Consider the following 27,128-nt stretch of genomic DNA (forward strand, 5'->3'; position numbering starts at 1 on the left):
TAGAATAGAATAGAATAGAATAGAATAGAATAGAATAGAATAGAATAGAATAGAATAGAATAGAATAGAATTCTTTATTGGCCAACTGAGGAATTTGTCTCTGCTGCATAAGCTCTCAGTGTACATGCGAACAACAAAGTAATATGATTATGATGATGATGATTAGAGAAGGTAGTAGATTTTAAATGTATTTCTGTCATTATTTAAATGTTTTGTTTTTGCCAAGTGATTTTTCCAGTTTCCTAGGTACAGAAGAGTAGTGTATTATATCAACACCTGAACTGTTTTATTCAGGACTTACAAACATTCCATAGTCAGAAAAAGATACACCACAAACATTTTTTTTGCTTTAATTTATATGCCGTGCTTCTCTGGAGACTCAGGGCGGCTTACAATGCATTAAGCAATAGTCTTCATACTTTTGTATATTTATACAAAGTCAGCTTATTGCCCCCACAATCTGGGTCCTCATTTTACCTACATGTGAAAGGATGGAAGGCTGAGTCAACCTTGAGCCTGGCGAGATTCGAACCTGCAGTAATTGCAGGCAGCAGATGTTAATAACAGTCCTTTAATCCACTGTACCACAGGCTCCTATTTTCTAATTTTGATTTTAAACATTATCTGATTACTTTAAAATTATTCTCTGATTGCTTAAAAATTATTCTCAGCTGTATATTTACAGACCTAATTTATGGAAAGGACATAATCCAGAAGGACTTCACAAACTACCCAAGATACTAGATTTTGGCCCAAATACTATGTTTCCCCGAAAATAAGACCTCCCCCCAAAATAAACCCTCCCCTGAAAATAAGATCTCCCCAAAAATAAGCCCTCCCCAAAATATTTAAACACATGTGCAGCCAGTTGCCACATTTCCTCTGGTTAGGGTTAGAGAGACAGAGCTGGAAATCAGGTAAGACAGCAAGAGGAGCCCCGTCTTGCTCCAGGCACCTCAAAATAATAAGTCGTCCCTGAAAATAAAGCCAAGCGCTTATTTCAGGGTTCAAAAAAATATAAGACAGGATTTTATTTTCGGGGAAACACGGTATCTGAACCCTACTACGCCATTACTTGCAAACAAACTGGTCTGTTATTGTTTTCTTCCTTTCGGCTTCCATTTTGAAATGCCTGTGTGCCATTTTATTCTGCAATATATCTGATGAATGGTAGTTCGTAACTATAACAGAAACTAACAAAGCACCTTTCTTCTCCTTTATATGGTTGATGATGATGATAATGGTGAAGCAACAAGAGGCTGAGGACGCCTGCAAATTATTTCATCATGAATTTAGCTGCAAGTGACTTTCTGATGTCTGCTACTCAAGCTCCAGTCTGCTTTTTCAACAGTATGCATAAGGAGTGGGTACTTGGAGACATAGGTACTTTCCCAATAGTTTTACATTTTCCAGTTGCATCAAGTTTGTCCTTGACGTGTTATCTGCAAAAGGAATTATAAGGTTGTAGGATCCTTTATCAACAAGACTGTATTTTTTTTAAAACCATCCCTAACCTTTGATCAGCAAATTAATTCCTTTTTTTTCCACCTCTCCCAGAGGCAAGGAATTTGTAATATGTAATGATTGCACAATGATCTGTTAACATGAGGAATGATGGATAACAATAACCAGAAGTCCATTTCCCATTATTATGAAGAAGCTGTATATAGAAAGATGAAATGAGATATAATGTATGAGATTCATATCTTTGCTTGTTATATTAATATAACATCTGATTCCATATCTTCTCCTGAGAGAAGTCCTAGAATTATATTTAAAATGGTCCATTCTGACAATAAAAATCCCATCATTTTGTTCAGTACAGAAATGTGAGTTAAAGCAATCCAGTGGTTGAACAAATAACTTCTACTTGAACGTATCAGTGAAAAGGAATTCATTGTTCCCTAAGGTAATTATTTTTATTACCAAATTGCTCTTACAGTTAAAAAAAAAAACATTTCCTAACATTCAGTGGAGTGTCCCTGCTTTTAAATTAAGATCATTATTCTGCATCTTGCATCAATAGAGAACAATATTTGGAATAATAATTAGAAGGGATTATTAATTCAATCCTCTTGTCCCATGCGAGAGTCAATTATTAAAGCATCCCTGACATACAACCATTCCTCAACGGCTTAAATATTTCCAACATTTCTTCCTGTTATGGTTTCATAGTTTGGATCCATTTCCTGACATCCTTAAAACTGCTTCTTTGTAATCGGTTTTTCAAGGAAAATTGTGATTTTCTATAGAAATAGCCTAGAAATAATCTAAGTATTTTAGAATTGCTGCATCTCCTCTGTTACTGTTCATCAAAGATGATATGCCAGATCTTTCAGAACTTACTCTCAATACTTAATTTCCAGTACTTTGATCACCCTTCTTTCCCTCCTTTTCATCAGTTCTATTTCTCTGATTTCTTTTTTTTAAATATGCCCAGAATAGTACTTAAAGTGGGGCATAACTTATGCAAAATAGAGTAGAAGTTTTATTTGCTTGTGTATAGAATTGAATAGAATATTTTTCAGTTGTAAAGTGATAGATAGATAGATAGATAGATAGATAGATAGATAGATAGATAGATAGATTATAGATGAGCAATAGAATATAGTAAAAATAAAACTTGAAGTTCCACCATATCAATCTACTTGGCATCAATGATTCCTAGTAATTGTTTCCAGAACTTCTAAACCAGCAAGCTAGAATGAGATCACACTTGCCCTAGGACAGGGGTCTCAAACTCGTGGTGTCACGTCATCATGTGGAGCTCACGAGCCCGTTTTCACTGGCTGAGTGCTCAGGCCACCACCAGCACCCCCGACATGAGTGACGTCGAGCTGGCTATGCCCAACCTGGCCACACCCATCTCAGCTCCCCGAGGTCAAACACAACCCTGATGTGGCCCTCAATGAAATTGAGTTTGACACCTCTGGCCTATGGCATATACAGTATTTGTTGAATTAAACATTCTTGATTGATTTACACAATGTATGAAATCATACAAACTATTATCCCAAAATCAAAGGGTCTATAATATAGTCCAGTTTTTAGTCTTGAGAGTTGAACAGTGAGAAGACCCACTGAATTACCAATTCCAAGAGTGTCAAATTCTCAAGCCCTTGGCTTTTTTGGAGCAGGAAAATATATGTTTCAGTTGAGCTATACCAGCTTTCTGAACTCTGGTGTGTTCCTTTGTCCTTTGGGTTGTTTTTAGTCCTGACATCTGGCTTCACTCTTTTTCATTGTGACCTCCTGATGCAAGTCGTCTTTCCAGGGTCATCCATAATTCAGGCCTATGCATTATATAATACAGTTTTATAAACCAGAACTTGCGTAATAAAAAAATTCATACATTTCTCAGTGACCTTCTGAACGTCAAAACCCAAAATAACTTTTTTTTTACTTTTAAAAGCATTTTTTCTACAACCTTTTCAGCCGAAAAAATGCTTTTAAAAGTAAAAAAAAAGCCTCTGATGATTGCACGGCTCAGATGGGATCTTCAGAGGCTTTTAAAAGCATTTTTTCTACAACCTCTTCGACCGAAGAGGTTGTAGGAAAAAAAATGCCTTTAAGGTTGTAGAAAAAATGCTTTTAAAAGAAAAAAAAAAGTTGGCCACGCCCACCCAGTCACATTACACCCCCACCACCAAGCCACACCCACAGAACTGGTAGTAACAAATTTTACATTTCATCACTAGTTCATACATTATGCTAAATTATGGTTTGCTTACTGAATAAAGTACAAATGAATTTAGTTCATGGATACACTTAAATATTTGGATTTAAGAAGATTGCAAAATGGGTAGGGCAATAATATACACATCAACAAGAATTTGTATTTGGAAGTTTTTCTTTATTATTATGCTATGCCTGTTTTAGGCTTACAATTGTTACATTCTCGGCTTTAAAATAGCAAGATATGGTGGGGCCATTTTTCAACAGCCATGGCCTCTGTCTAAGGATCATAAAAAGGAGACCAAAAGCTTTATGTATTTGCCAATCACCATGTTTAATAGATCTTAGTGGGTAGATTCATGCAAATCTGTTCAATCAAAATCAGACAAACCACAAAATGAATTAATGATCTATGTGACTTCATGGGAGAAATAGAAATCCAGGAAATATAAACTTTAAAAAAATGTGAAAAAAGATCACATGGTATAGTTCTAGGAAGTACTACATGCAAACAACTCCTTATCATCTGAACTCTGAGAAGTACACTGCTCAAAAAAATAAAAGGAACACAAGCAGAAGACATCCGAGATCTGAATGAATGAAATAGCCTTATTAAATACTTTGTTCGTTACATATAGTAGTTTTGTGTTCCCTTTAGTTGTTTGAGCAGTGTATAAACTACTGTATGTAAAGAACAAAGTATTTAATAAGGCTATTTCATTCATTCAGATCTCGGATGTCTTCTGCTTGTGTTCCCTTTATTTTTGTGAGCAGTATATTTGCGGATGACTTTTTCTTGATTTTTTCCCACTCTCCTCCTTTCCCATTGCAAAATAAACATCTTGTGTTTTTGTTTTTGCTTTTTGTTTGCTCCAGGTTGTAACTTCTATGCTTTTTGTGGAGCACTCTTTGGAATAACCTCAATGATGACCTTGTTAGCTATTTCGGTGGATCGCTACTGTGTGATTACGAAGCCTCTCCAGTCCTTAAAAAGAAGTTCAAAGAAACGTTCTTGTATAATCATTATATTTGTCTGGCTCTACTCACTGGGTTGGAGTGTGTGTCCATTATTCGGGTGGAGTATGTTATCAGTTTTCTTTCATTTTTTTTTTCATTTTTTTTACTCTTGTATCTACATTTTGTGTGTGTGTCCATGTGCATATACTTACTATGTTCTAATACTGTCTGCATTTGGGTTGTACAACAGTTCCCACTCTCCCGATCAGAATATTGGCTGTATTTGCATATTTGTGTGGTATAAATCATACCGATGATATTGATCAGTATTTTACTTGCAAGCTATTTTGGGGGGGGGTTGGTTTATTATACATTTGATGAGTGTGTATATGTATATATAGGTATCTTGCATATAGGAGGTTTCTACAAAAATACATTAAAAAAACTCACACCATTTTTTCTGCTAGAAACATACGGCTACACGTTGCTTTCTTGATAAGCTTAACTGAGTAATTAGATTTTTTTTTACTCCCTCTTTTATTACTGTATAAGAAACTCAGGGAGACAAATATACCTAATATTCCTTCCTCCTCATCCTATTTTCCCCATAACAACAATCCTGTATGATGAGTTGGGCTGACAGTGAGTGACAGGCCCAAAGTCACCCAGCTGATTGTTGATATCTAAAGCAGGACTAGAACTCAAAGGCTGCCAGATTCCAGCCTGGTGCCTTAACCATGAGACCAAACTGTATCTCATTTCATATCGTTTTGATTTAATTTCCAAAAATGTAAGTGGAATTGAGGATTTATTTATTTAGATCGGAATAATAACATACACAGCAATAAAAATATAATTTAATTAAGTCTGAGAGACCATGTCAAGACTTTTAATATATTTCTTTTAATAGATGCAGCTCAAATAATTTTAGTGTGGTAATAAAATTGAATAAAAATAATTGGGTGACTCTGAAAGATCCAGATATATCATTTTTAGTAGCTGTGTTCCTCTAGGTTTGAATAAGTTAGGTTAGAAAATTATTGTCTCTGTTGTGTTTCCACCAATTAAAATTGCATCCTCCTACCCTCCCACATTGGTGGAGAGAACATATTTTGCAAGTATCCAGAACCATATACTTTAATCGCTAATTAATATCTATCTAGTAATATTATTGAAAACTGACTAGGGAAGAATTCATATCAAGGGATTTAATGACTCAAGACTAATTCAAGCAAATCTCTAATTAGCAGATGCTGAATTTATCAAGAGCCTTTTAAATCTTCTTTTTCCAGCATGAAAACATCTGATTCTGGGTTAAATTAAGGGATTTACTGCAATATCTCTGTTTTCTATAAACATCAGCTTAGGAAGATGTACTTTTCTCTCTATTGTAATCTGAAGCAATAGGAAAGCATCCCACATTGCCTTTGCAATGTAATTCCATATATATACTGGTCCAAGCATGCACCAGTGAATCTTCTTGGCATCTTTTGAGCTATTCGTAGCTCTGCTGGGTCTGTAGATACAGTGTTATGTTAACAATCAGCCTTATAATTAAAACTGTACTGCACTAACTCTGTCCAGATGTTACAGGTTTTATTTCTCTTAAGCTTAAATAAGTAACGGCAAGGGAGTACAACAGTCAGGATCTCTGTCCCAGAATGACCCCAATTCTAAGGATGGTGGGATATTTGTTTAAGTTCCATGTAAGATTTTTTTTTTCTGCATGATCACACTTCTTTTGGTTGCACTGCCATCAGAACAAAATCACAAAGGATTTTCACTAAAAGACTACCGTATTTGGGGGTTAATCTTATACTCTGAATGTAGCGCCCGCCCAGCTTCTCAAATGGAGGTTTCAGAGGCTGAAAAAAGCATCAGAAACGAAGCTTCAGAAAACAAACCCCCAAACAGAGCTTCAGAAAACAAGCCCCCAAACAGAGCTTCAGAAAACAAGCCCCCAAACAGAGCTTCAGAAAACAAACTCCCAAACAGAGCTTCAGAAAACAAGCCCCCAAACAGAGCTTCAGAAAACAAGCCCCCAAACAGAGCTTCAGAAGACAAGCCCCCAAACAGAGCTTCAGAGACTTTTTTCCTGAAGCTCTGTTTCAGAGGCTTTCAGAGGCAGGAAAAAAAGATTTTTCTGAAACAGAAAAACTTTCAGAAGTTTCAGAGGCAAAAAAAAAAAAAAAGGCAAGGCACAGAGCTCACAACCAAGGAACCTGTTGCTAAAATTCACCCCTGGGAACAACTGATTGGGGGTATTCCGGGAGGCTATCCACCTGCCAATCAGCTTTTTTCTTATTTTCCTTTTTTCTTCTTCTTATTTTTATAAGGTGCGTTTTATACTCTGAAAAATACGGTATCTTCTCTGTATGTAGAATCTAACTGCAAATTACAGGATCTCATTCTATATCCGGATTTTAAGTAGAAGTTCTGTCCTGGGAACTCATAAATTAAAGTATAAAGCAATGTTAAAATAAAGTCCACAAATAAAACCTCATTTAAAAAAAAAACTCTCAAAGCCAGTTTAAATTATGCAAAATATTTTCCATACATATATGAAAGCAAAGGATAAAGCCACTGGGAATAGAATTGCACAGCTGAAGGATCAGTTGGATCATCAACTAACTGGATGATCAAAAGCTCTGTTGATCAAAAATGCTCCTGTTTGTATTTTTAAAAAACATTTAAACATTTATGAACAAAGAAGCATTAGAAATTAAATAAAATTATTCCTTAATTTAGCCATTGCATTCTATATAGATCATCTACATGGTGAATATACATACCTCTCCTATATTTTTAAAAGATTTAAACCATTTTGAACATAGAAGAATCTGAAGTGAAGTAAAATAAATCCCATAGTTTAATCTCTGTAGTTTTCTACAAATATTTTTCTATTTTTAGTGATTCTGCCTTAAGGACTAACGTCTAAAGAAACTTTTAGACACATCTTAATTTTTTGTTTAAAGACTAGCATCCCGTAGGTGATATTCCATTTTTTAAAAAGAAACTTTTGTTGACTTTCCAGTTGAATAAGTTCTTATTCAAATATAAGAATAAGTTCTTATTCAAATGGAAAAATCAACAGAAATTTCGTTTAGAAAAATGGTTCTAGGTCTTGAATCTCATCTATGGGATGAATGTCTCTGAATGTTGTAGTCCAGAGTATCTCTAGCAACAGGTTTGGAGATGTCTTTACTGCAAACTAATCATTTGAATAAGTTCTTTATAAGTTCTGATTTAAATGGTCAGTTTGCAGTAAAGACATTCCCATGCCTGTCCCTACTGATAGTTTTGACTACCAACATTCAGAGTCATGCTGACTGACATTGATGGGGATTTTAGCCAATGCAATTACTGTAGAAGGCCTTCTGGAATGTGAAACTTCATAGTGCAATAAATTATTTCATATTTCGGGAGTAAGATTTAAAGAGAAGATGAAGACAACTACATCTATTGAACAGTGTTGCAGTTTCCTTCTTAAATAACAAATTCTTACATCTGTTGTTACTTATTTTATGCACTATATAATAAATATTTAATTAATATTTAGGTTCCTATATCCCAGAAGGTTTGATGATATCCTGTACATGGGACTATGTAAGCTATTCTCCAGGAAACAGAAGTTACACCATGTTGCTATGTTGGTGTGTGTTCTTCATTCCTCTTATGATAATCTTCCATTGCTATTTATTCATGTTCCTCACCATCAGAAGTACAGGCAGGTAAGAGTATGACTGAAAAATGTAATTATTAGGAACTCAAGTACATTCCCATTGATTATAAGCTGTAATGGTGCATTAAGAACTGGAAAGAGATTCATATTCTTACCAAATTAATATTCCTCCATTATCAGTTAAGACAATATCCTATCTCAGTATTGGTGAACCTATGGAATGTGAAACCTTCCAGCACATGAAACCATCCCGCGAGGAATGCACGGTCTCGCTGGCTCCTCTTCCGTGTTCCTGTGCACACACGCAGGCTGATTAGCTGGCTGTCACATGCACGGGAGCGGCGAAACCTGGAAGAGCAGTGTTCTGTCATGCATGCACAGGCTGGCACCCATCGCACACATGCCTGATGGCCAGCTGTTTGTCGGGCACACGTCTGTGCCAGAAATTCAGGTGCCAGCTCGCACATATATGACGGACCGCCGCTCTTCCTGGTATCGGCGCTCCCACACGTGCAAAGGCCAGCGGGGCTGCGCATTCCTCGTGGGATGGTTTTGCATGCCATTTCCAGCATGCAGGCGGTGAAGTAAAAGGTTTGCCATCACTGTCCTATCATATCCTATCACACAGGAGCCACAACTAAGTGAATAAGAAAGTCTCTGCCATAGGAACATAGGAGATAAAATTTAATTCTAAATGGGGAAAGCAATCCAGACTCTAAAAGTTGGCTGAAAGCTTAGAGATGAAAGATCAGACTGTGATTCTTAGCTTGTCTCATCTTAATTTGAATGCTGAATGTATAAATTTGTATAAATATGACTTTTTTTAAAAAAAAGTCTTCTCCGGAGACTCAGGGCGGCTTACAATGCGTTAAGCAATAGCCTTCATACTTTTGTATATTTATACAAAGTCAGCTTATTGACCCCACAACTGGGTCCTCAATTTACCTACCTTAGAAAGGATGGAAGGCTGAGTCAACCTTGAGCCTGGCGAGATTCGAACCTGCAGTAATTGCAGGCAGCTGGTCTTAATAACAGGGTGCTTTTATTAGTTTTGGTACATTAGGTAAGTACAGAAATGCTTATTGTATTGAATCATGACACCCTTGGCTTTTTTCAATATTTTACTTATTTCCGTTCCCTGTTCTTTCTTCTTTGTTGTTGGTGTTTTTTTTTAATTATACAGTTTCTTTCTGCAAGACTTTTGAATAGCGATAGATAGATAGATAGATAGATAGATAGATAGATAGATAGATAGATACCCTGTTTCCCTAGAAATAAGACATTCCCTGATAACAAGCCCAATTGGGCTTTTGAGTGCATGTGCTAAAATAAGCCCCCCTGAAAATAAGCCGTCCCCAAAAATAAGTCCTCCCCAAAAATATTTAAACAGATGTGCAGCCGGTCCCTGCCACTTTCTCAGTTAGGAAGACAGAGCTGGAAATCAGGTAAGCTGGCAAGAGGAGCCCCATCTTGCTCCATGCGTCCCAAAATAATAAGACCTCTCCGAAAATAAGGCCAAGCACTTATTTCGGGGTTCAAAAAAATATAAGGCAGGGTCTTATTTTTGGGGAAACATGGTCGATAGATAATGATAGATAGATAGATGATAGAGAGAGAGAGACAGACACAAAGACAGACAGACATCATATCACTGATACTATTTAAATAACATTCAATACAAATTATAAAAGGAATGTTAAATAACCAATTATTGTTAGGCTTCATCCAAGCCAGCATACTATTTCATGAAGCCATGAAGGAGCACCCAACATCTTTCAAATCCCTATGAGTTTATAACCAGTATTGTAAATAATGGGTGACAAAGCTACATTTGCCATCGTTTTTCTTATTCTCAAGACTTTCTGGCATCACTTCTGAATAGCTAAACACAGTCTCCCCAGCAACTTAAGGGGGGGGGAAGTTAAAACTTTGGCGACTAGTATCATCTGCAGCGATACCAGGTGATTGATCCCCCCAGCATGGCAGAAAGAATTCTTAATCAAAGGCCTGCTGTTTACTCTTTTTTTTTTTTTTTTACAGGAATGTTCAGAAATTGGGATCTAGCACTAAACGGAAAAAATCAAGCTCACAGAACATAAAGAATGAATGGAAACTGGCAAAGGTTGCCTTCGTAGCTATTGTGGTTTACGTTGTATCCTGGTCTCCGTATGCTTGTGTCACTCTGATTGCATGGGCTGGGTAAGTGGCAGGTCACCCTCTCCTCAGTCAAGGGTAGAAAAAAAGGATAAAAGGAAAAAGTAATCCTGCCCATTTGTTCACTACACGTTTTGACAATTGTCAAATACGTCTCTCACTTAGTTACTTGGTGAGTGAAGCATTAACTATAGCAAGGGGTCCTTGGACTCTCTGAGCTTGATTGTTTCCTTGCAGACATTTCATTATGCAAAGTAAGTAACCCCATCAGTACACAGATGATATTATCTAGTATGGTGATGAAACATCTACAAAAAAACAACGAAGCTCAGAGAGTGTCAAGGACCCCTCTTTTCAACCCTGAGCTACAATATTCTCCTTTGTCAGTAACTATAATAAGTATTGTGCTTTGCCAGGGCAAAAAAATCCTGAATATTTCAGTTTAAATAAATACCAAATTAGAGGAAGTATTTTTTCCCCTGAAATATTCTTTACCGAGAAAATGCTGCATCATAGTTGAAAGGAATAATTCATGGTTTATCTTGTTATTGGCTTTTTTCCCCCCAAGAGCTTCCTCTTCCTGCCATCTCTTTATATTTTTTGAATTGTTTGAAAAACAATATTGTCAAAACATGTAAAATATTTATTGTATGGAACCTTCTATTTTTAAAATATTTAAAAGCATATAAGAGACACACATGTCATGGAAAGTTTTTCAGTGTCAGTATCTCCCATCTGGCCTTCATATGTATCATAATTTCATATTTCCATTTTTTCTCTCTCAAAACTCCCAAAATTAAATTTAGAAAAAGTCACTGAAGACATTGATATATGTGAAAGCACTGCAGCAGATCATCAAATATTCAACCATGTGCTTAGTTAAAGGTCTAGTGATTAATCTAAGTTTTTTTTCTTATTTCTAGTTATGCCAAGATCTTAACTCCATATTCTAAATCTGTGCCTGCTGTTATTGCCAAAGCTTCAGCAATTCACAATCCCATAATTTATGCTATTATTCACCCAAGTTACAGGTATTGTAAATGCACTCTTAAGATACTACTTTTATACTCTGATATGTTTGAAGTGAAATTAATCCACTGTTGGATAGAAGTACATCTTTATTTAAATTACTTCATTTCTGCCTGGATTCCTATATTTTTAGCAATTTAACTAATAACAATATCTCTTTTGTCTGTACAGCATTTAAAAGAAAAATGAGTTTAAAATGTATAAATTCCTCAGCAAAAGACAGTAGCTCAAGGCTGATCATGTCTGAATTTAGAAGCTAAAACAGGATGGACCAGCAAATATGTGAATGAGAGGGCTATCTATCCCCTAAATATCAGAGTTGTAGACTAATCCTGAAAGTTAGAAAAACATCATGGAAGAAGGCTATAACAGTTTCTATATTGCTGTCAAAATCTACCGGATGGAGTATGGAATCAAAAGGATTCCAGCTCAATTTTGTCCTTCTCTTTATCAGGTCAATGACATAATATTCCAAACTGATGTATTCTAGGTATGTTGGCACCAATGATGGACATTAATTGACATACTGTTTGCCATAACTAGTAGAAGCATGATTAATGGGAAGAGGTACATAATGTATGGGGCAGTAAAAGAACTTCATGGACCCCATTTTCTGGAACTTGTATTTCCCAAAAGCCAGTTCAGTCCCAATTATTTTTGCATCCATATGCTAAATTGGTCCTAGCCGACAATTATAGCAATTCGGTATATTCCATTTCTTATTAACTTTTTTGTGTGTATGCTTGTTGTTCACTACTAAAAATCTGTCTGGACTGAAGTAGGTAGTAAATATTGTTACATAAATAACATACATTTACAGAATAAATAAGTATTTGTATAATTCCTTAATCTGCAATATTAATATGGATAGCAAAATGGATTTACTTTCCGCACCTTTTTGATGAACATAGCAATATACTATTTTTATTTCATGCCTAATCTTACGTTGTTGTTCCGGAAAGAATTTTTGCCTGCTTACTGAAGTTTTCTTTGCTATCAGCTAACAGAGAATTTCATGACAATCTGTAGACATTTATCTTTCAGTCGTTTTGGCTGGTTCTGCTTGTCTAAGGGTCAAGAATTGAACACCTGATGCAGAATTGTACAGACATTAAAAAGAAAGATTAAAAGCATCTGCTAATATCAGCTGACAGCTTCTGAGTCCCAAGTTCATTGCTATATGCTGATTATGTTTGAACTGTAATATTTTATAGAAAGGCACATCGTTGTCTCTGTGTGTGTGTTCAAAAAAGAGTTCTTTGATTTTGATTTTTCAAAATCTAGACAGACTTCATTAAGCATGATATAAGAATTCAGTTCAACCTCAGATCTGTTAGGATTCCTGACAGCTATCAAGCTCATTACGTTTGCAACAAATTTATCCGCAGAACTATGTTTAAAATCATGAAAGCTTAACATAGAACAGAGAAGTATGCATATCCTGTTATCCTGGTATATCCTTTTACCTTTAAAAACTTTAAACATTATTGTTATTCATTATGTAATGAATAATTTAATTGTAATGAAAAAGGACATTTTAGCATTATCATCAAATATCCCTTTGAAATACTAGTATACACAATGTGTAACTCATCCAAGGCTCAATTTTCTATTTCAGTTTATTGAAATAAGTAACAAAAATTGAAAGCAAGATATTAAAGTAGTGGTAGACAAAGAACTAACTTTATAAGATGAAATACTAGGATTAAGATTTTACACGACCTGAAGAATAAGGGAATATTAAAATACTAAATTTCAAATTGTACTACCAAGCCAGCTGTCTAACTTGGGTCTAAAGGAAGAAAATAAATTTGCTGCAACTTGGTTAGTGATAGTTAAATCATCCAATATAACCCAACCAACCAATATAAATTCTTATTTGTTTATAAACAATGCAAACAGTTTTGTAAATTAAGAAAATGTCCCAGGTGAACTATATTTGTATTTTTGATGGCCATTATATTGTAGCCACAATCCTTGAATAGGATCATACATTTAACTAATTTAATTTATTAATTTAACAGGCATATAAATGTAATCATAAATAAATAAATAAATTGGCAGACATGAAATAAATGATAATTAATATGTTCTGAGACCTTGCCATGCATCTAGGTCAAGCTTCACAAAATAAGATTAAGTGAACATGAACTACGTATCTGTGAATGTTTCCGTTTGCCCAGTTGTGATCTGTTTCATTTTAGAATATCATTTCTTTGTTTGTTTTCTGCATTTCAGGAAAACCATTCGAAGAGCTATTCCTTGTTTGAGATTTCTCATACGAATATCCGCAAGCGAACTTTCCACAAGTCTTGCAAATTCTTCCTTCCGGTCGTCTTCTATGTCTAATCGTGTCTCTTTCGTGTCCAAGAACAAAAGCAATGACATTTCTTCCATTTCTGCTACGGAAAAGGTTAAGCTTGTCTCATGGAGAAGAGACTGATAGTCTCTCAGATAAAAGCTTCAAAACCACCCTGGGCATGTCATGATTAATTATGCATAGGACACAAACATTCAGACTCCTGTCTCTTTCATACAAGTCCTCACTTTAACCTGTTTCAAGGTTAATCCATCTACTGAGCATTTTGTAAAGAATAGAATAGAATAGAATTCTTTATTGGCCAAGTGTGATTGACTAGGCCAGGAAGGACTAGGGGAGACATGATAGCAGTGTTCCAATATCTCAGGGCCTGCCACAAAGAAGATGGAGTCAAGCTATTCTCCAAAGCACCTGAGGGTAGAACAAGAAGCAATGGGTGGAAACTAATCAAGGAGAGAAGCAACTTAGAACTAAGGAGAAATTTCCTGACAGTTAGAACAATGAATCAGTGGAACAACTTGCCTGCAGAAGTTGTGAATGTTCCAACACTGCATGTTTTTAATAAGATGTTGGATAACCTGAAGTGTGGTGTAGGGTTTCCTGCCTAAGCAGGGGATTGGACTAGAAGACCTTCAAGATCCCTTCCAACTCTGTTATTCTATTCTATTCTGTGAAACGTAAGCCCTAATGTTGAGGTATCCCCCCTGTAACTGAACAATGCTAGCTTTGTCTTGTTCCAGTACATTATTGTAGTCTCTTATGCCATTCCTTTTAGTTCAAATAACCATTTTTTCCCACTTAGTCTGTCATCCAAGAAAAACACATAGCTTTGTTTCACTTTCTCCTTCCTGTCCCACAATACACTTTTTAAAGAAGAATTTTAATGTGACCAATGACAAATTTCTGGGGGATGGGCCTATAACAGATCATTAAGTTATCATTAGCTGTTCATCAGCCTACCAGCTTTCCCCAGAAAATGAAGATAATGCTTTTGTTAATTAAGATCAGGACTATCTGAGAAAGGACTAAGTTATGCTAAATACTTCTATAGTATATATATATATATATATCTTTTTTCCCCCTTTTTCGTAGGCTTATATGTGCATATTCTTTCTTAGTTTACGTAGGTAAAACCTGGCTAGAAAGAATATGCATATATATATATGTAGGTCTTTGGTTATTCGGGTCTTCTCCCACGTAAAATTGGAAGTGTCTTGGCGACGTTTCGACGAAGTCTCATTCATCATCTTCAGGCTGGTGTTCTCGGCTTCGTGCTTCCAGGAGCAATGTGAGATCGCAGCTGTCTCTTCCTTTTAACTGCTAGTGGGGGTGTGAGCTGATTGGGTGGGAACTTGGCTGTGTTCTGATTGGGTGGAGGTGTGTTCTGATTGGTTAGGGGCTTGGCTGTGCTCTGATTGGCTGGGGGTGTGTTCTGTTTGGGTGGGGGCTTGGTTGTGCTCAGCTTAGTCTGAGTTGCAGGGGGATTTGAGCTGGTGAGCTGCGTTGTTGTTGTTTGGCTTTGTGTTTGTGGCCGTGCGAGCTCTTCATGGTGGGTGTCAGTCTGCTTCATGTATGGATTGGAGGGGTTTAAAGTGGCTAATGATGCAGCTGCGGTCTGGCTTCTGGTCCTTGGTCGTGGCTCATTATCAGTGTGGGTTTGAGTCTGCTTTCTGCGTGGATGTGTGATGGTGACATCAGGTGTGGCACTCGTGAGTGTGGGTCTGGTGTCATTCGTCGTGTTAGGGACTCGTTTGTCAATAAGGGCGGGTTTCCAAATGGCTGGTAGGCGGGAGGTATCGTCTCGTTTGTTCATGCTGTGTGGGCGTTTTTCTATCTCGATGGCTTCTCTGATTATTCTGTTGTTAAAGTGTTCAGTTTTGGCGATAGTTCTGGTCTTTTTAAAGTCAATATCATGTCCTATGGCTTTAAGGTGTTGGACCAGGGAAGAAGTTGGTTCCTCTTTTCTGACTGAGTTCTTGTGTTCTTCTATGCGTGCACTTATTCGTCTGTTGGTTTGTCCGATGTATGTGGTGGGGCAGGCGGTGCATGGGATTTCATATACTCCTTGATTTTCTAACTCAATTTTGTCTTTGGGGTTCCTTAGGATGGTGGATATTTTTCGGTTTGTGCAGAATGCTGTCTTGATGTTATGTTTGTGGAGGATTTTGCTTATTCTGTCTGTGGTGCCTTTTATGTATGGGAGGAGGGCCTTGCCGTTTTCTTGTTCTCTGTCTTGGATTTTAGTGGGGGTTTCTTTTTGGATTAGGTTGGTGATCTTATTTCTTTGGAATCCATTGGATGTGAGTACGTTAGTGAGGGTGTGTAGTTCGGTTTTTAGGTGTTGTTCGTCAGCTAAGCGTTTTGTTCTGGAAAGACACTCATTTCCTGCCCCACCACATACATCGGACAAACCAACAGACGAATAAGTGCACGCATAGAAGAACACAAGAACTCAGTCAGAAAAGAGGAACCAACTTCTTCCCTGGTCCAACACCTTAAAGCCACAGGACATGATATTGACTTTAAAAAGACCAGAACTATCGCCAAAACTGAACACTTTAACAACAGAATAATCAGAGAAGCCATCGAGATAGAAAAACGCCCACACAGCATGAACAAACGAGACGATACCTCCCGCCTACCAGCCATTTGGAAACCCGCCCTTATTGACAAACGAGTCCCTAACACGACGAATGACACCAGACCCACACTCACGAGTGCCACACCTGATGTCACCATCACACATCCATGCAGAAAGCAGACTCAAACCCACACTGATAATGAGCCACGACCAAGGACCAGAAGCCAGACCGCAGCTGCATCATTAGCCACTTTAAACCCCTCCAATCCATACATGAAGCAGACTGACACCCACCATGAAGAGCTCGCACGGCCACAAACACGAAGCCAAACAACAACAACGCAGCTCACCAGCTCAAATCCCCCTGCAACTCAGACTAAGCTGAGCACAACCAAGCCCCCACCCAAACAGAACACACCCCCAGCCAATCAGAGCACAGCCAAGCCCCTAACCAATCAGAACACACCTCCACCCAATCAGAACACAGCCAAGTTCCCACCCAATCAGCTCACACCCCCACTAGCAGTTAAAAGGAAGAGACAGCTGCGATCTCACATTGCTCCTGGAAGCACGAAGCCAAGAACACCAGCCTGAAGATGACGAATGAGACTTCGTCGAAACGTCGCCAAGACACTTCCAATTTTACGTGGGAGAAGACCCGAATAACCAAAGACCTACATACAAACACCCGTGAAAACCTGAGAAAACATAAATATACATATATATATATATGTTTATGTAAGTTTATGTAAACATACATATATATATATATGTTTATGTAAGTTTTCACGGGTATGTATGTGTGTATAGTTAATATTTCGGGTTTCTTCCCGTGTAATTGTGGATATATCCCTAAAAGGGTAGAAGCGACATTTCGGCAGAATCCCATCTGCCATCATGGCCATTTAACAACTTTATCTACATAGGAAAAAACCCTGATTACAAAAATATCATACATTTAAACCTATGAATTAATAAGTATAAATATTTGACCTTTACAGGGAAGAGTCATAAAATATGGGTGTGGCTGGCTGAAGAGGTTCAAAAAAACCGAAATAGTGCCATCCCAGTCTCCCATAAGTCTCAGAATAAACAACACAAAATGTCTGACAGGCCTGAAAGTGATGATTCGAGATTTCATCCCACCATAGCCATTTAACAACTTTATCTACGTAGGAAAAAACCCTGATTACAAAAATATCATACATTTAAACCTATGAATTAATAAGTATAAATATTTGACCTTTACAGGGAGGAGTCATAAAATATGGGTGTGGCTGGCTGAAGAGGTTCAAAAAAACCGAAATAGTGATATACACTTTGTCATAACACATACGTTCATCCCATATTTCTTTTCTTTTTTCTTTTCTAGACTTGGAATGATGTAGAGCTTGATCCTGTGGAGACAGTCCATGCAAAATTGCAGCTACCTGAAAGTAATTCTTTTTCAACAAATGCAGAAGAAAAAAGTGAATTGCCCACAAATGCCCTGAGCTGTGATGCACCAATTGAAGAAAAGGTTAAAAAAATCAGTATTTTCTAACATTCCTTTAAGTTTTACTAACAAATCTTTTGTGGCGCAGGCCTAATCCCTAACAAGAACATAAAAATCAAATGCCAAGATAAAATACTAACATAACAAGTAGCATCTGTAATAAAAGTATATTGTATGTTACCAAATAACAAAAATATAACTTAAGCTACTATAATATGTTAATTAACTATGCAAATATAAATCTAAAATATTGCAATTTATGAATTTAGGTAACACCTTACCTAAAACAGGCTAACTACACATAATTTTAAAAAATGAAATGATGACTACAATAGAAGATCTGCCCAATAATACTACTTTACTCTTTTATATTTAAATTTATTTTTTATTGATTTTAGTGGTTGTTCATCTTTTGGGAAGAACAACTTGCCTAAACTGGATCCCTCTCTATACTGAGGATATGGTGCAAATTCCAAGAACTATTCCCTCTCTGGTTCTCCTTTTCATTTTTTTCAGGTTCATAACTTAAATAGTTACATCCATCTGCTTCAAATTCATACCAGAAATCAAAATAAAATGGTTCTTTTTAGCCTTTGAAGCAGGAACATGAAAAAAAAAAACTCTTTCTCATGGAGAGTGGAAGTTTTTGGCAATTGCTTTATGCATCTAATGCAGGGGTGTCAAATTGTTGTCCTTTTGTAACAATATAGATTGGAAGCAGTGCAAACAAGTGTCTTCGTGCCCTGATTAGTATTATTTATTAGAAATCAAACTAAAGCACAGAATTCCAATGAGAGTGATGGAGGGTCTCAGTGTAGTCCTGCCTTACCACTTGGCCACCACAGGTACCGCTGACACGAGTCCCATGTCATGCCCATCGTGCCCCTCCCTCAGCCCTCCAAAGTCAAACACAATCTTAATGCAGCTCTCAATGAAATCGAGTTTGACACCCCATATAGGCAATTTGCAGCAGCAATTTTATGTTTTATGCTTTGTTAGACTAGAAGGGAGGGGATTGGTTTCTTTTGAAGCAAAAGCAATCTGCTCCTTGATTTGGAAACCTCTGATCCTTTTGGTAACACCTACTAGACTAAAAATATCAATGTGAGAACAGCTCTCCCATTTTTGGTGGAAAAGACTAATATTTTTAATTTCCATTGCTTTTTTTTCCCACCACAGTTTGCAGTATCTCCCATCTGTCCAGAAGAACCACTCAAAAGACCCCTTAAATTAAATGCACCAGAACTGCTACTCTTAACCAGCTCCTTGAGAGCATCATCTCTTCCATTTGACTTGAATGCTAGCAGCAGAGGGAAGAGCATGGACACCTCTCAAGCAGAAATCCACGAAGACGAAATAAATAGTAGCCAGGATTCCTTGGAAACCCCCATTCTTCCACACATCATTATCATTCCTACCTCAGAAACCACTCTGTCTGAAGAGCAATCTTTGACCGAAAATATAGAAGAAGAAAACGTTAGTCTGTACTCTGCTCCAGACAAGAACTACCTGTTACTCAAAGGAAGGCTTCATTCATCTACTGGATCAGCTGAGATGCTTGTATCATAAGCTTGGCTGTTTCTTTGAATAATGATACCAAAAACAAAAATTGCAGAACGGTTTAAATGAAACATTTCTCCATGCAATGTTGAGGTCATTTCTGAACTCTGCACTTTGTAGAAGCCAACTGTAACAATAGGGGCTGAAGGTTCAAAGCACTCAAAGCTTATATAACATGATTGTCAACAGATACCACCTAGTAAATATGTCTTTATATAATTGGAATAAATGTTCATGTTTCCATTACTTTAACTGGAATGCTTAACATATGACTGTCCTATCACCAAATTCCAAGAAAAAGTGTTGAGAGCATATGTAGCTACTGATTTTAGCCTGCACACAATTTGTAACTTAATTCTTCCTCAGTTCAGTTATCGGCTGAAAGATGATGAGTCAGAAGGACATGTTAGAGCAGGGGTCTCCAGCTTTGGCAACTTTAAGAATTGTGGACTTCAACTCCCAGAATTTGCTGGCTGAGGAATTCTGGGAGTTGAAATCCACAAGTTGCCAAGGTTGCAGGCCCCTGTCTCCAGGGAACATGCAGCTCCTTACAATCAGTAACTTGCTGACATTTTATCCTAGTAAAATAGTTAATTTGTCATCTGTCCTGAAATTGAAATGGCAACACAAAAATTGATTTGAAAATGGATGTATTTAAGGAAAAATTGATGCATTTAAAGATTTTTTAAAAATTTTAACTATCACTGCCTTCAATGTCTTTCTGACCTGCAGTCCTCAGTCTTTTTCCACAATATCTATTTGTATGAGTATAATTTTTTTGTTGTTAAAATCCATTTACCTTTGGATGATGGGCTATATTCATAAAAGTGAAAGGGGCAGAGTAAAAATTAAATTTAAATTAAATTATAACAATTAATATTATTACTTCCCATGTATTTTACTACAGAAGAGTGGCAACCTTTGGAGTGAAACCGGTGTGTAATCTAGGAGTCCTCCTTGGACTCATGACTCAAGAAACAAGTGGCAGTCATGGCCAGGAGGGTCTTTGTGCAACTTTGCGTTGTGTGTCAATTATTCCCTTTCCTGGACCAACAATCCCTGCTCACAGTCCCCCAATCCCTAGTCACCTCATGTCTTGACTATTCTAATATGCCCTACATGGAGCTGCCCTTGGAAAGTATCAAGAAGCTTCCATTACTTCAAAATGCAGTAGTCTGTATGATTTTGTACAGATCTAGATGTCCACATGTATCATCTCTCCTCCAGGAGAGGTTGCATTAGTTGTCAGTTTGCTTCCAGGTTCAATTCAAGGTGCTGGTTGTCATTTTCAAAGCTCTACATGGCTTGGGACCAGGTGATTTAAAGGACCATCCTTTTCTGGTCACACATCTACCCATCCCATCATAATAGGCAGGGAATGCTACAGGTCTTCTCTCCCAAAGAGATCTTCTTTGTGGACCTTCTCCGTGGTAGTTCCCCTCTCTGTGGAATAGAGCCGAGGTGGTGCAGTGGTTAGAGTGCAGCACTGCAGGCTACTTCAGCTGACTGCTAGCTGCAGTTCGGCAGTTCAAATCTCACTGGCTCAAGGTTGACTCAACCTTCCATCCGTCTGAAGTGGGTAAAATAAGGACCTAGAATGTTGGGGGCAATATGCTTATCTGCAAACCACTTAGAGGGGACTGTAAAAGTACTATGAAGCAGTATGTAAGTCTAAGTGCTATTGCTATTGCTATTCCCACAGAGATAATATTGCCCTCCCATTTTCACACATTTTTGCAAGGTGCTGAAGATCTCATTTTGCCAATGGGCCTTGGGATCCCAGACTGGGATGGAACCCCTCAAATGATTCATCTGATTGTTGTTGCCAGGGTGTAGGGAATTATTGCTTTTTTTTATTTTTATATTGGGGTTTTAATACTTGTAAGCCGACCAGAGTCACTGAGAGTGAGTTGGATGGCCATATACATTTTTGTAAGTAAATAAAAATTTGGGGCTGCGTCCCAACATTTGGAGAATGTCCGTTGCCTTAGAAAATGGACATTTGACCAGAAAATAAGAATTGTTTAAGAAACTGTTAATGGGCCAACTTCCCAATTAATCTGTATCATTCAACTTCCTTTACAAAGTTTTAAGGCTTTGCACAGTGTTTTTATACATAATTCTTTTATTTCAAATGTAAAGGTGTCGAGCACAGGATCAAACACGTCCACTTTTTCCATTGGAAGGAACTAGACAAAGATACCATACCACCGTCTCTTGTATCTCTCTAGTATATCAGTAGGAAAATACCAAATATATATATATATATAAAACTGTGTTACATCATTCTTTGTCAATAGTTATGAACTGTTGAACTCTCAAAGAAGGCTTTACTCAAGAGGGACAATAAAAAGATTTAAGTGCTGTAATATAGTTGTCTCTTTTTGTTGACTGCAAGTTTATGGTGTCTTTCTCACAGACATTTGATTTTGGTTGCCAAAACTTTTCACCATGTATCATTTTGGGGTTTGGATGGTGACAATGTTGGTAGGACTGCCTTAAAGGGCTAAAATATTGGGCACACATATATGTTAAGACTCTTGGCTAGAGGATCAAAATGCTGCTGGCATGCAGTTAATTCAATATGCATGAAGTATCTGTTGATGTAGAAACAAAGTTGTTTGGATCAGAAATGCCCAGCTGTGAGATACATATGAATGAAAATGCTGTTCAACATACCGGTATATTTGTTGATATATACTGTTATAGCCACACATGGCTATTCTTTCATAGTTATTATTCTCTGTGGCTATGATTCAATGAGATCAAACATCTCCAGTTTTTCTAACTCTAAACCGATACATGCAAAAACTTATTTGTTTTGAGACAATTGTGAACCTATGAGCCAAATGGCAATTAATTTTTAAAAATGTGATTCAAATCCTACCTTTTACACAGTTCCATATGAACAAAACCAACACAAAATGGGCAGAGCTTATACTGTGACACCCATTTTATCAATTTGGCAACATAGAAAGCCAAATGGGCACAATCTGAAATGGAAAGGGAGAATAATGCAGTCAGATGATGCAGCCCCTAATGAACATGTTCTGGAATAAACTCAGGCCAGCAATCAGAAGCAAGGAAAAACTAGATATGAACCTCGCATTTCCTATCATTTATGGGAAGAAGTTTAGTTGACCATCATTTCTTCCTTTATGACTGAATCATATAGGGTATATGTCATGCTGGCTGGGGAATTCTGGGAGTTGAAGTCCACAAGTCTTAAAAGTTGCTAAAGCCGCAGGTGTTCAGCAATGTATTTCTGTGCAAATGCAGCCTTAGAGAATCCACTGTGATCCACCGACAAAACTTGCAAAGATGTTCCCAATTAACACTCCAACCTGTTGAAAATGCAAGAAAACTCATGGAACATACTATCATCTATGGTGGACATACCCGGCAGCAAAAAAAATTTGGACAAATATAAAGAAATGGCAAAGATACATGCAACATGGTTATAGTCATAAGTGGAAAGAGATAGGTACCAGGAAGGATGAGAAGAATAATATTAATACAGTCTTAGTAAATAATTTGACAGTGTTGTGGGAATTAGTTGTTTAGCAGAACGATGGCATTTGGGGGAAAACTCCTTGTGTCTAGTTGTTCTGGTGTGCAGTGGCCTATAGCATTGTTTTGAGAGTAGAAGTTGAAACGATTTATGTCCAGGATGTGAGGGGTCTGTAAATATTTTCCCAGCCCTCTTTTTGACTTGTGCAGTATACAGGTCCTCAATGGAAGGCAGGTTGGTAGTAATTGTTTTTTTCTGCAGTTCTAATTATCCGTTGAAGTCTGTGTTTGTCTTGTTTTGTTGCAGAGCCAAACTAGATAGTTATGGAGGTGCAGATGACAGACTCAATAGTTCCTCTGCAGAACTGAATCAGCAGCTTTTCGGGCAGTTTGAGCTTTCTTTTTTGATGTATTTTGTAAAATTTTGTTGTTATTATTGTTCTTGTCATCATCAAAATATTGGTAAAATCTCTATGTCTATGTACAAGAATATATATGTAGGGCTGTTATAATATACTTACATAACTTTGTAAGTATTGGTATCCACTGAGATCAATTTGCATTGGTAATTAACAATAGCTCTAAAGTGAACAAGTGCAAAAAAATGTTCATGGTGCAAAATTAAACACAACTAAATAATTTAAAACCCAATAACGATAACACAAGTGACTTGTTAAATTCATCTATAACTTAAATCACATAGCCACTAGATGTCACCAGTGAGATTATTTTGAAGATAAACATTTTGAAATTAAGTCATGTCATAAATTTATTTTGTCAAGCATATATAACAGGTAAAAGTATAAACATAATTTGAATACATGAAAAGAGTAAGTAAAAAGGAATATTAGGACAGGGATGGTAGACACGCTGGTGCACTTATGCAAGCCCCTTGCAGACCTCTTAGGAATAGGGTGAAGTCAAAAGTAGATAGTTTAAGGTTAAAGTTTTGGGGGTTTGTGGAAGAAACTACAAAGCCAGGTAATGCATTCCAGGCATTGACCACTCTGTTACTGAAGTCATATTTTCTGCAATCGAGTTTGGAACGGTTTACCTTGAGTTTGTATCTATTATTTGCTCATGTATTGTTGTGGTTGAAGCTGAAGTAGTCATTGACAGGAAGGACATTGTGGCAGATAATTTTATGTACTATGCTTAGATCAGACTGAAGTCGGCATAGTTCTAAGTTGTATAAGCGCAAAATTTGAAGTCTGGTGGCATATGGTATTTTATTGCGGTTAGAGGAATGGAGGACTCTTCTCGTAAAATATCTCTGGACTCTCTCGATTGTATTTATATCCGATATGCAGTGTGGGTTCCAGACAGATGAGTTATATTCAAGAATTGGTCTAGCAAATGTTTTGTATGCTCTAGTTAGCAGTACAACATTACCAGAGAAGAAGCTACGCAAGATTAGGTTAACAACTCTTAATGCCTTTTTGGCAATGTTGTTACAGTGGGCTCTGGCACTTATATCTTTAGAGATGAGTACTTGACAGGAGAAGGGTCATCTACAAGGTCATGTCCATCTAATTTGTATTTTATGTTTTGATTTTTTTTTTTTTTGCCAATGTGCAAGACAGAGCATTTGTTGGTTGATATTTGGAGTTGCCACTTGTTAGACCAATCTGACACATAGTCAAGGTCTTTTTGAAGGGTAGTTGCATTGTGTTGAATAGTTTAACATCATCAGCGAAGAGAACACAATTGCTTTTAATATGATCACAAAGGTCATTTATGTAAAGTGTGAAGAGTGTTGGACCTAAGACCCTAACAAGACAACCTATTTGCCTTTTACTCTGGGTCAAGTCATGGTATTTAACATACAACTGTTCTGCTTCACAGTATGTTAGAAATCCCTGGGACTGAAACATCCAGAGTAAGCAATATATTTGCATGAAAGAGATCCAATACAGAAAAAAGCGCCAGCATGGCTCTGATTAAGAATATGTTATTAATATACACCTTAATCCAGATCTTAGGGTGGGGTAGGACTTAGGAAAGTGCTCTCTCTAACAACAATGAACCACACCCAATTCACATATGCAGGTATATCTTCATTGTGACAGGCAACTGCTGAATAAAGAATGCATCACTCAACTGGAAAGTACCATATTTTGGGTGAAAGGCTTTTATTTGTAACACTATATGTATAATTACCCACAGACGTATGCATGTTCATACTTATATCACTATCATCAAGCATGTCTCCCAGAAATGCCTACATAAGTGAAATGTTGTTCCCATAAATGAGAAAACATAGTGATTTTAATGGGCATTGTTGATCCACTTCAACCTGGTGCATGAAATTGGATGTTTCATCATGATATTCTGGTATCCAGGGTGGATCTAAAGCTTTAGATGTTAGGATCCTTGTTAAATGCTTGCAAATTGCTTCTTCTTCTACCAGTAGTTAACATCACCGTTCAGAAATCTCCTTGAAGCTGTCTTAGATGCTTAGAGGGAAAAAACCCTAGTTAATAGAAAAAAGAGCTGTTGAATAAACATTTTATAAACATATTTCTATATGTTGCAAAGAAAACCTGAAGCCTCTTTTTATTTCTTTTTTTCTTTTTCTTTTTGCACTTGTGTCTTTTCTTTAGTACCCTCTTCCTTTCTTCTCTTTTTGTTTTACTTTATATTAGTATTGCGTCAGGGGTGGGCTGCTGGGGGTTCGCAGGGCTCGGGAGAACCTCTAGCTAAGATTCTGTGCAGTTCGGAGGACCCCCAAATCCCACTCCTGGCTGGTCTCGCCCACCCCACCCCTCCCAGGAGTCCCCATGCAGATCATTTTGGATGCAGGTAAGTGCAAGGAGGCTCAGGGAGGGCGAAAAACAGGCCTACCAGAAGTTTGGGAAGGACCCGTTTCCGGCCTCCAGAGGGCCTCCAGAGCCTGGGAAGGCAGTTTTCGACCTCCCGGAAACTGAAGAACAGTCTCTGGAGCCTGGGGAGGGTAAACATGCTCCCCCGCTGTGGTGCAGAAGACCAACTAGGCCACGCCCACCATGGCCACGCCCACCCAGCAACCGGGCACACAACCCCTTGCTAAAATTTTTGAAGCCCATCCCTGGTTTGCGTTAGATTTTGCCCTTTTAATAATTTTAATATAATTTTGGAACATATAAAAGATAAATCTTCTTCCAGCTCTCATAAATATCCCATTGATGCAAAACTTTCCCTGTAAGTTTTTTTTCCCCAATTAACTCTCTGTCTGTCTTGAACACGGCCATAAAAATTCCTTTCCAGCTCCTATTATCTTAGCCATTTCAATAAAACTATTCAAAGGGGTGATGGCAGTTTAGCTGCAGGTTCTCATGGAATAATCTCTGCTCATTTCAATCCACTCTAAATCTCCTTTTTAAAAAAAATTGCACTAATAACTGTTGTGGAGAGAAATTGCTGTAAATAGTTCTCATGCCTAGAAAGCTGATGCCTCTTCTGTTTTGAATTTAGGCATTGCTTGTTCTCTTAAAACAGTTGAATCAGCACAGATTTAGCATTACCTGGTTCATCTACTGGGATAATTTGTGGACGTGGATATTTTAGACATGCTAAATCATATTTTAATAAGCTTCCAGGTTATTATATGTTTTATAGTTGAGGTTCCCACTGGATGTGACTTATAGATTCACCTAAAGCAGAATAGATCTGCCAGCATTTTGCTTAGCATTCTCATGTTTATGCAGGACATCAGTTTTACAAGAAGCTAATCTGTTGTCTGTTCATTTCCAAGATGAATTCAAGATACTGTACAGTTGTTGTTGTTAGTTGCGAAGTTGTGTCTGACTCATTGCAACCCCATGGACAGTGATCCTCCAGGCCTTCCTGTCCTCTACCATCCTCTGGAGTCCATTTAAGGTCATGCCGACTGCTTCAGTGATTCCATCCAGCCATCTCGTTCTCTGTCGTCTCCTTCTTCTTTTGCCCTCAGTCTTTCCCAGCATTACGCTCTTCTCCACTGAGTCCTTCCTTCTCCTGAGTCCTACAGGAGAAGGGTGGCATATAAATTTTAATAATAAATAAATAATAAATAAATAAATTAGGTGGCCAAAGTATTTGAGTTTCATCTTCAGGATCTGGCCTTCTAAAAAGCAGTCAGGGTTGATCTCCTCTAGGACTGACTGGTTTCATTGTCTTGCACCCCAAGGGACTCACAGGAGTCTTT

At 37.4% G+C, this 27,128-nt stretch overlaps 1 protein-coding gene across 1 annotated transcript in view; it reads left to right on the forward strand.

The window, feature by feature from the left end:
• Positions 1 to 21,816, forward strand: part of OPN4 (opsin 4) — a 40,947-nt gene extending 19,131 nt beyond the window's left edge. Inside the window, exons 3-10 of the mRNA XM_034440490.3 lie at positions 1,250 to 1,383; positions 4,552 to 4,755; positions 8,192 to 8,363; positions 10,355 to 10,513; positions 11,392 to 11,499; positions 13,736 to 13,910; positions 17,771 to 17,917; positions 19,073 to 21,816. Coding sequence (XP_034296381.1) covers positions 1,250 to 1,383; positions 4,552 to 4,755; positions 8,192 to 8,363; positions 10,355 to 10,513; positions 11,392 to 11,499; positions 13,736 to 13,910; positions 17,771 to 17,917; positions 19,073 to 19,462 — 1,489 coding nt within the window. The 3' untranslated portion in view covers positions 19,463 to 21,816. The remainder of the gene's footprint in view (positions 1 to 1,249; positions 1,384 to 4,551; positions 4,756 to 8,191; positions 8,364 to 10,354; positions 10,514 to 11,391; positions 11,500 to 13,735; positions 13,911 to 17,770; positions 17,918 to 19,072) is intronic.
• Positions 21,817 to 27,128: the final 5,312 nt, after the last annotated feature.

Source organism: Pantherophis guttatus, chromosome 8, assembly GCF_059756535.1.
Source record: "Pantherophis guttatus breed Tessera chromosome 8, ASM5975653v1, whole genome shotgun sequence".
Classification (NCBI taxonomy): Eukaryota; Metazoa; Chordata; class Lepidosauria; order Squamata; family Colubridae; genus Pantherophis; species Pantherophis guttatus.